The sequence below is a fragment of the Ambystoma mexicanum genome, chromosome 10, assembly GCF_040938575.1.
Source record: "Ambystoma mexicanum isolate Mex_15411 chromosome 10, UKY_AmexF1_1, whole genome shotgun sequence".
NCBI classification, from domain to species: domain Eukaryota; kingdom Metazoa; phylum Chordata; class Amphibia; order Caudata; family Ambystomatidae; genus Ambystoma; species Ambystoma mexicanum.
The window spans coordinates 1,620,010,390-1,620,020,521 of record NC_090932.1 but is presented as its reverse complement, the minus strand read 5'-3'; the positions used below and the strand labels follow the sequence as shown (position 1 = coordinate 1,620,020,521).

The window sequence follows — 10,132 nt, the reverse complement described above, 5'->3', positions numbered from 1 at the left end:
CTGACACTTCCCCACTTGCGTTTGAGGAATTCTCTAGATATCCCGTTGTGCCAGTGATCCTCTGGTTCGATGCCTTTGCCGTTAAGGACTGCTTAAGAACCACGAGAACAGAAGAGGCAGTACACGTGCGGCGCTTTAGAATAGCATTGATAAGCAGCCGGGGCCATACTTTATTTCAGGAACAGACACACGCCGCCTAGAAGCAGTTTACAAAATAATTAAGGCTCTCTAAAGGCTCATATTTGCATTCTTCCACTCACAATCTCTCACTCACGTTAATTAATTAGCACCCAGTCACTCACAGTTACCCATTCACTCGAACTCGCCCACATACACCCACTTACATAGGTGAATTCTCAGCACCCCAAAATCCACCAAAATTCCCAGCACAGCCACTGTCTCACAGGATGAAGACAAACAAAGAATCCATTTCTAACATTTTTTTTATGACCAGAGCCGTGTTTTGTGAAGCGGAGCTTACTATTTTTCTGTCTAATATAATGTTTTGACACTGGTCGCGTGAGGATATGTGTTTACTATTTTTGTGATATGCAGGGTATGTCTGTGACCTTTGGAGGCTGGCTTATGGCCCCTGGTTCCTATCCATCTGGGAAGTGTGAGGGGATGTCTCTGACCTTTGGAGGCTGGCTTATGGGTTCTGGTTCCTAGCTATCTGGGATGTTTGAGGGTCTGTCTGTGACCTGTGGAGGCATGCTTAGGAGCTCTGGGTCCTGGCTGTCTGGGATGTGTGAGGGTATGTCTGTGACCTGTGGAGGCCTGCTTATGGTCTGTAGGTCCTGGCTGTCTGGAATGTGTGAGGGTCTGTCTGTGACCTGTGGATGCCCACTTATGGGCTGTGGGTCCTGGCAATCTGGGATGTGTGAGGGTCTGTCTGTGACAAGTGGAGGCCCGCTTATGGGCTCTGGCTCCTGGCTGTATGGGATGTGTGAGGTTCTGTCTGTGACCTGTGGATGCCCACTTATGGGCTGTGGGTCCTGGACATCTGTGATGTGTGAGGGTCTGTCTGTGACCTTTGGAGGCACGCTTATGGGCTGTGGGTCCTGGCCATCTGGGAAGTGTGAGGGGATGTCTGTGACCTGTGGAGGCATGCTTAGGAGCTCTGGGTCCTGGCTGTCTGGGATGTGTGAGGGTATGTCTGTGACCTGTGGAGGCCTGCTTATGGTCTGTAGGTCCTGGCTGTCTGGAATGTGTGAGGGTCTGTCTGTGACCTGTGGATGCCCACTTATGGGCTGTGGGTCCTGGCAATCTGGGATCTGTGAGGGTCTGTCTGTGACAAGTGGAGGCCCGCTTATGGGCTCTGGCTCCTGGCTGTATGGGATGTGTGAGGTTCTGTCTGTGACCTGTGGATGCCCACTTATGGGCTGTGGGTCCTGGACATCTGTGATGTGTGAGGGTCTGTCTATGACCTTTGGAGGCACGCTTATGGGCTGTGGGTCCTGGCCATCTGGGAAGTGTGAGGGGATTTCTGTGACCTGTGGAGGCATGCTTAGGAGCTCTGGGTCCTGGCTGTCTGGGATGTGTGAGGGTCTGTCTGTGACCTGTGGAGGCCCGCTTATGGTCTGTGGGTCCTGGCTGTCTGGAATGTGTGAGGGTCTGTCTGTGACCTGTGGATGCCCACTTATGGGCTGTGGGTCCTGGCAATCTGGGATGTGTGAGGGTCTGTCTGTGACAAGTGGAGGCCCGCTTATGGGCTCCGGCTCCTGGCTGTATGGGATGTGTGAGGTTCTGTCTGTGACCTGTGGATGCCCACTTATGGGCTGTGGGTCCTGGACATCTGTGATGTGTGAGGGTCTGTCTGTGACCAGCAGAGGTCCACTAAGGGTCTGTGGGTCCTGGATGTCTGGTATGTGTGAGGGTCTGTCTGTGACCTTTGGAGGCACGCTTATGGGATGTGGGTCCTGGCCATCTGGGATGTCTGAGGGTCTGTCTGTGACCTGTGGAGGCCTGCTTATGGACTCTGGGTCCTGGCTGTCTGGTATGTGTGAGGGTCTGTCTGTGACCTGTGGAGGCCCGCTTTTGAGATCTGGGTCCTGGCTGTCTGGTATGTGTGAGGGTACGTCTGTGACCTGTGGAGGCGTGCTTATGGGCTGTGGGTCCTGGCCATCTGTGATGTGTGAGGGTATGTCTGTGACCTGTAGCGGCCCGCTTATGGGCTGTGGGTCCTGGCCATCTGGGATGTGTGAGGGTCTGTTTGTGACCCGTGGAGGCCCACTTATGGGCTCTGGGTCCTAGCTGTCTGGTATTTGTGAGGGTCTGTCTTTGACCTTTGGAGTCATGCTTATGGTGTGTGGGTCTAGCTGTCTGGGATGTGTGATGGTATCTTTGTGACCTGTGGGGGACCGTTTATGGTCTGTGGGTCCTGGCTGTCTGGGGTGTGTGAGGGTCTGTCTTTGACCTTTGGAGTCATTCTTATGGTGTGTGGGTCCTAGCTGTCTGGGATGTGTGAGGGTCTCTTTGTGACCTGTGGAGGACCGCTTATGGTCTGTGGGTCCTGGCTGTCTGGGGTGTGTGAGGGTCTGTCTGTGAGCTGTGGATGCCTGCTTATGGGCTCTGCGTCCTGGCTGTCTGGTATGTGTGAGGGTCTCTCTGTGACCTTTGGAGGCCGGCTTATGGGCTCTGGGTCCTGGCTGTCTGGTATGTGTGAGGGTATCTCTGGGACCTGTGGAGGCGTGCTTATGGGCTGTGGGTCCTGGCCATCTGGGATGTGTGAGGGTCTGTCTGTGACCTGTGGTGGCCCGCTTATGGGCTGTGGGTCCTGGCCATCTGGGATGTGTGAGGGTCTGTTTGTGACCCGTGGAGGCCCACTTATGGGGTGGATGCCTGCTTATGGGCTCTGCGTCCTGGCTGTCTGGTATATGTGAGGGTCTGTCTGTGACCTTTGGAGGCCGGCTTTTTGGCTCTGGGTCCTAGCTGTCTAGGATGTGTGAGGGTCTGTCTGTGACCTGTGAAGGCCTGCTTATGGACTGTGGGTCCTGGCTGTCTAGTATGTGTGAGGGTCTGTCTGTGACCTGTGGTGGCAGGCTTATGGGTTCTGGTTCCTGGATGTCTGGGATGTGTGAGGGTCTGTCTGTGACCTGTGGAGCCATGCTTATGAGCTCTGGGTCCTGGCTGTCTGGGATGTGTGAGGGTCTTCCTGTGACCTGTCGATGCCCGCTTATGGGCTGTGGGCCTGGCGGTCTGGGATGTGTGAGGGACTGCTGTGACCAGTGGAGGCCCGCTTATGGGCTCTGGGTCCTGGCTGTCTGGGATGTGTGAGGGTCTGTCTGTGACCTGTGGATGCCGGTTTATGGGCTGTGGGTCCTGGCCTTCTGGGATGTGTGAGGGTCTGTCTGTGACTTGCTGAGGCGCGCTTATGGGCTGTGGATCCTGGCTGTCTGGGATGTGTGAGTGTCTGTCTGTGACCATTGGAGGCCCACTTATGGTCTGTGGGTCCTGGATGTCTGGGATGTGTAAGGGTCTGTCTGTGACTTGTTGAGGCCCACTTATGGGCTGTGGATCCTGGCTGTCTGTGATGTGTGAGTGTCTGTCTGTGACCAGTGGAGACCTGCTTATGGTCTGTGGGTCCTGGCTGTCTGGGATGTGTGAGGGTCTGTCTGTGACCTGTGGAAGCCCGCCTATGGTCTGTGGGTCCTGGCTGTCTTGGATGTGTGAGGGTCTGTCTGTGACCTGTGAAGGTCTGCTTATGGGCTGTGGGTCCTGGCTGTCTGGTATGTGTGAGGGTCTGTCTGTGACCTGTGGAGACCGGCTTAAGGGCTCTGGGTCCTGGCTGTCTGGGATGTGTGAGGGTCTGTCTGTGACCTGTGGAGGCCTGATTATGGACTGTGGGTCCTGGCTGTCTGGGATGTGTGAGGGTCTGTCTGTGACCTGTGGAGACCGGCTTAAGGGCTCTGGGTCCTGGCTGTCTGGGATGTGTGAGGGTCTGTCTGTGACCTGTGGAGGCCTGATTATGGACTGTGGGTCCTGGCTGTCTGGGATGTGTGAGGGTCTGTCTGTGACCTGTGGAGGCATGCTTATGAGCTCTGGATCCTGGCTGTCTGGGATGTTAGAGGGTATGTCTGTGAACTGTGGAGGCTTGCTTATGGGCTGTGGATCCTGGCCTTCTGGGATGTGTGAGTGTCCGTCTGTGCCCAGTGGAGTCCCGCTTATGGTCTGTGGGTCTTGACTGTCTGGGATGTGTGAGGGTCTGTCTGTGACCTGTGGAAGCCCGCCTATGGTCTGTGGGTCCTGGCTGTCTTGGATGTGTGATGTTCTGTCTGTGAGCTGTGGAGACCCGCTTATGGGCTCTGGGTCCTGGCTGTCTGGGATGTGTGAGGGTATGTCTGTGGCCTGTGGAGGCCCGCTTATGGGGTCTGGGTCCTGGCTGTTTGGGATCTGTGAGGGTCTGTCTGTGACTTGTGGAGTCATGCTTATGTGCTCTGGCTCCTGGCTGTCTGGGATATGTGAGGGTCTGTCTGTGACCTGTGAAGGCCTGCTTATGGGCTGTGGGTCCTGGCTGTCTGGTATGTGTGAGGGTCTGTCTGTGACTTGTGGAGGCCGGCTTATGGGCTCTGGGTCCTGGCTGTCTGGGATGTGTGAGGGTCTGTCTGTGACCTGTGGAGGCCTGCTTATGTGCTCTGGTTCCTGGCTGTCTGGGATGTGTGAGGGTCTGTCTGTGACCTGTGAGGGCCTGTTTACGGGCTGTGGGTCCTGGCTGTCTGGTATGTGTGAGGGTCTGTCTGTGACCTGTGGAGGCCGGCTTATGGGCTCTGGGTCCTGGCTGTCTGGTATGTGTGAGGGTCTGTCTGTGACCTGTGGAGGCCCGCTTATGGGTTCTGGTTCCTGGCTGTCTGGGATGTGTGAGGGTCTGTCTGTGATCTGTGGAGGCATGCTTATGAGCTCTGGGTCCTGGCTGTCTGGGATGTTAGAGGGTATGTCTGTGACCTGTGGAGGCCCACTTATGGTCTGTGGGTCCTGGCTCTCTGGAATGTGTGAGGGTCTGTCTGTTACCTGTGGAAGCCCACCTATGGTCTGTGGGTCCTGGCTGTCTTGGATTTGTGATGTTCTGTCTGTGAGCTGTGGAGACCCGCTTATGGGCTCTGGGTATTGGCTGTCTGGGATGTGTGAGGGTATGTCTGTGGCCTGTGGAGGCCCACTTATGGGTTCTGGTTCCTGGCTGTCTGGGATGTGTGAGGGTCTGTCTGTGACCTGTGGAGGCATGCTTATGAGCTCTGGGTCCTGGCTGTCTGGGATGTGTGAGGGTCTGTCTGTGACCTGTGAAGGCCTGCTTATGGACTGTGGGTCCTGGCTGTCTGGTATGTGTGAGGGTCTGTCTGTGACCTGTGGAGGCCCACTTATGGGTTCTGGTTCCTGGCTGCCTGGGATGTGTGAGGGTCTGTCTGTGACCTGTGGAGGCCTGATTATGGTCTGTGGGTCCTGGCTCTCTGGGATGTGTGAGGGTCCATCTGTGCCCAGTGGAGTCCCGCTTATGGTCTGTGGGTCTTGACTGTCTGGGATGTGTGATGGTCTGTCTGTGACCTGTGGAAGCCCGCCTATGGTCTGTGGGTCCTGGCTGTCTTGGATGTGTGATGTTCTGTCTGTGAGCTGTGGAGACCCGCTTATGGGCTCTGGGTCCTGGCTGTCTGAGATGTGTGAGGGTATGTCTGTGGCCTGTGGAGGCCCGCTTATGGGCTCTGGGTCCTGGCTCTCTGGGATTTGTGAGTGTCCGTCTGTGCCCAGTGGAGTACCGCTTATGGTCTGTGGGTCTTGACTGTCTGGGATGTGTGAGGGTCTGTCTGTGACCTGTGGAAGCCCGCCTATGGTCTGTGGGTCTTGGCTGTCTTGGATTTGTGATGTTCTGTCTTTGAGCTGTGGAGACCCGCTTATGGGCTCTGGGTCCTGGCTGTCTGGGATGTGTGAGGGTAGGTCTGTGGCCTCTGGAGGCCCACTTATGGGCTCCTGGCTGTTTGGAATGTGTGAGGGTCTGTCTGTGACCTATGGAGGCATGCTCATGTGCTCTGGGTCTTGGCTGTCTGGGATGTGTGAGGGTCTGTCTGTGACCTGTAAAGGCCTGCTTATGGGCTGTGGGTCCTGGCTGTCTGATATGTGTGAGGGTCTGTCTGTGACCTGTGGAGGCATGCTTATGAGCTCTGGGTCCTGGCTGTCTGGGATGTTAGAGGGTATGTCTGTGAACTGTGGAGGCCCGCTTATGGGCTGTGGGTCCTGGCTCTCTGGGATGTGTGTGTGTCCGTCTGTGCCCAGTGGAGTCCCGCTTATGGTCTGTGGGTCTTGACTGTCTGGGATGTGTGAGGGTCTGTCTGTGACCTGTGGAAGCCCGCCTGTGGTCTGTGGGTCCTGGCTGTCTTGGATGTGTGATGTTCTGTCTGTGAGCTGTGGAGACCCGCTTATGGGCTCTGGGTCCTGGCTGTCTGGGATGTGTGAGGGTATGTCTGTGGCCTGTGGAGGCCCGCTTATGGGCTCTGGGTCCTGGCTCTCTGGGATGTGTGAGTGTCCGTCTGTGCCCAATGGAGTCCCGCTTATGGTCTGTGGGTCTTGACTGTCTGGGATGTGTGAGGGTCTGTCTGTGTCCTGTGGAGGCCGGCTTATGGGCTCTGGGTCCTGGCTGTCTGGGATGTATGAGGGTCTGTCTGTGACCTGTGGAGGCATGCTTATGTGCTCTGGTTCCTGGCTGTCTGGGATGTGTGAGGGTCTGTCTGTGACCTGTGAAGGACTGCTTATGGGCTGTGGGTCCTGGCTGTCTGGTATGTATGAGGGTCTGTCTGTGACCTGTGGAGGCCCGCTTATGGGTTCTGGCTGTCTGGGATGTGTGAGGGTCTGTCTGTGACCTGTGGAGGCATGCTTGTGAGCTCTGGGTCCTGGCTGTCTGGGATGTTAGAGGGTATGTCTGTGACCTGTGGAGGCCCGCTTATGGTCTGTGGGTCCTGGCTCTCTGGAATGTGTGAGGGTCTGTCTGTTACCTGTGTATGCCCGCTTATGGGCTGTGGGTCCTGGCAGTCTGGGATGTGTAAGGGTCTGTCTGTGACCAGTGGAGGCCCGTTTATGGGCTCTGGGTCCTGGCTGTCTGGGATGTGTGAGGGTCTGTCTGTGACTTGTGGATGCCCGCTTATGGGCTGCAGGTCCTGGCCGTCTGGGATGTGTGACGGTCTGTCTGTGACCAGTGGAGGCCCGCTTATGGGCTGTGGATCCTGGCCGTCTGGGATGTGTGAGGGTCTGTCTGTGACCAGTGGAGGCCCGCTTATGGGCTGTGGATCCTGGCCATCTGGGATGTGTGAGGGTCTGTCTGTGACCAGTGGAGGCCCACTAATGGTCTATGGGTCCTGGCCGCCTAGGATGTGTGAGGGTCTGTCTGTTACCTGCGGATGCCCGCTTATGGGCTGTGGGTCCTGTCTTTCTGGAATGTGTGAGGGTCTGTCTGTGACCTGTGGATGCCCACTTATGGGCACTCAGTCCTGGCCATCTGGGATGTGTGAGGGTCTGTCTGTGACCTGTGGAGGCCCACTTATGGGCACTCAGTCCTGGCCATCTGGGATGTGTGAGGGTCTGTCTGTGACCTGTGGAGGCGTGCTTATGGGCTGTGGGTCCTGGCCATCTGGGATGTGTGAGGGTCTGTCTGTGACCTGTGGATGCCCGCTTATGGGCTGTGGGTCCTGGCCGTCTGGGATGTGTGAGGGTCTGTCTGTGACCTGTGGAGGCCCACTTACAGGGTCTGGGTCCCGGCTGTATGGGATGTGTGAGGGTCTATCTGTGACCTGTGGATGCCTGCTTATGGGCTCTAGGTCCTGGCTGTCTGTAACCTTTGGAGGCCCGCTTCTGGACTCTGGGTCCTGGGTGTCTGGCATGTGTGAGGGTCTGTCTGTGACCTGTGGATGCCCGCTTATGGGCTGTGGGTCCTGGCCGTCTGGGATGTGTGAAGGGTCGGTCTGTAACCTGTGGAGTTCTACTTCTGGTCTGTGGGTCCTGGCTGTCTGGGACGTGTGAGGGTCTGTCCCTGACCAGAGGAGGCCCCGACGTAGAGGTTTTTTTCTATATTCATTTGGAAGAAATGAGCCCAAGACCTGCCCTCAATAAATACAGACTAAGAGACCGCAATATGGAAATAAAGCCTGCCCGAGGCAGCTGAACCCAGCAGTCCAGGGAGGACAGAACCTGTCAGCAGCGTGAATTAGGAGAAGCAGAAAGTGACAGCCACTTGCTGCTGTGCTGTCCTCCCTGCAAAGGACACCTGTTTCCCCACGTTTTGCGCGAATAGGGAAGTGTTTGTAAGTGAGAATGGACAAGAACATCCGTGGATAAGCCCAGATTTGGCAGAGAGAATAGCAGCACATGTGTATTCTTGCCAGCCTAGAAGGCACAGTGCATAACGCAACATGGATGTTAGAAAACATCGGGAAACCAAAATAATCACCACTGAAGGGAATGCACATTTTGGGCCCGATTCATGGAATTTTTTACGCGGTTCAATGTGACTTTGCACTGCTGAAAAGTGATTTTGCACTACTGACACGAACCCTGATGCATGGAACTGTGCAACGTGTATTTTTGCTGTGCAAAGTCAAAGTCATTTTGTACTGCAACAATGACCACTTGCACTAACCTTGCACTGCAAAAATACACTTTGCACAGTTTCATGAATCAGGGTTTGTGTCGGCAGTGCAAAGTCACTTTTCACCACAGCAAAGGCACTTTGAACCGTGCAAAAATTCCATGATTCGATCGGCCCTTTAGGTTTCCCATTTAGTTACTTTGTAAATATCTTGTCTGACTTGTCCTGCCACTAATATACCTTGTATTGAATTTTATCGATTTCTTTTGAGCTACTTGGAGCTGGAGGGGGCAGAGGCTTATAAACACACCAGTGCCTCTGAGCTGAGGCGGCAGCGCAGAGGTCATGGGTGCAGGCGGCAGCACATCGCTTTGTGGAATTGCTGACTTTGGTCCCCGTCAGTGACCCCCCCTAAGGCCCAAGTCGAGGGTACACGAGGGGGGATGGAGTCCACCCACTTTTTTCAGAGGGTGAACTCAGTCCCCCTCACCCCCAGCTAAAATAAGAAACAACCAGCTAAAATAAGGTGAGTGAACTTGAGAGAATTTACCTTGCGGTTGTGGAACGCTGTGCATACTGCACTTCAGCTTGGCACTGCGAGCCGGTCGAGGCTCTTGCCGTGCTGTAGGAGGACAGCGCTTCCTGGAGGAGGCGTGTCTAGACCTTCACGGGACTGCTTCACGTGACTTGGGCCACTTCAAAACCCGGAGGCTGCCGCCCGCTCAGTGTGAGCGAACTTGAGAGAATTTACCTTGCCGTTGTGGAACGCTGTGCATACTGCACTTCAGCTTGGCACTGCGAACCGGTCGAGGCTCTTGCCGTGCTGTAGGAGGACAGCGCTTCCTGGAGGAGGCGTGTCTAGACCTTCACGTGACTGCTTCACGTGACTTGGGCCACTTCAAAGCCCGGAGGCTGCCGCCCGCTCAGTGTGAGCGAACTTGAGAGAATTTACCTTGCGGTTGTGGAACGCTGTGCATACTGCACTTCAGCTTGGCACTGCGAGCCGGTTGAGGCTCTTGCCGTGCTGTAGGAGGACAGCGTTTCCTGGAGGAGGCGTGTCTAGACCTTCACGTGACTGCTTCATGTGATTTGGGCCACTTCAAAGCCCGGAGGCTACCACCCTTGCGGCGATAAGCCCGGCAGGGTCAAGCCTAGTGACTGTTCGGTGCAGTTCGTGCATTTATACTGTACTTAGAATCCTGACGATTGTGTGAGTACAAACAGAATTGACTGTTGGCCACAAGCTGTGCAGCGTGTAGTGGTTATTGCCTTTATGCTTAATTTTTAATCTGCGTACCTTGTGATTTTTAACTTTACTACTTTTAACCAATAATAGATTTTAATTTTTTCATTGTGTACGAATATAACTGATTAATAGTTGGGATATAAATGCGACGCCGTGTTTACTTCCTGAGATCAAACATGTCGGATTTGGCCCCGTCCTCCCCATCTCCAGTAAATCAGAAACGTAAGCAAATGGGAAGTACTCCACGGCCCCGCTCTTCTTCGCGCCCACGTTGCTCTAAAATTGATAGATCTAAGCCGAAAGTTGTTTCTCGTGATATTCAACAG

At 55.1% G+C, this 10,132-nt stretch overlaps 1 protein-coding gene across 1 annotated transcript; it reads right to left on the bottom strand.

Annotated features, from left to right (window-relative positions):
* Positions 1–665: 665 nt before the first annotated feature.
* On the bottom strand, positions 666–6,663 carry LOC138493077 (mucin-4-like). Its single transcript, XM_069620297.1, has 3 exons — positions 6,124–6,663; positions 2,898–5,991; positions 666–2,191 (listed from the first exon to the last, which is right to left on the bottom strand). Exons 1-3 carry the CDS (start codon positions 6,661–6,663, stop codon positions 666–668), a joined length of 5,160 nt encoding a protein of 1,719 aa, XP_069476398.1.
* Between the last annotated feature and the right edge of the window lie 3,469 nt (positions 6,664–10,132).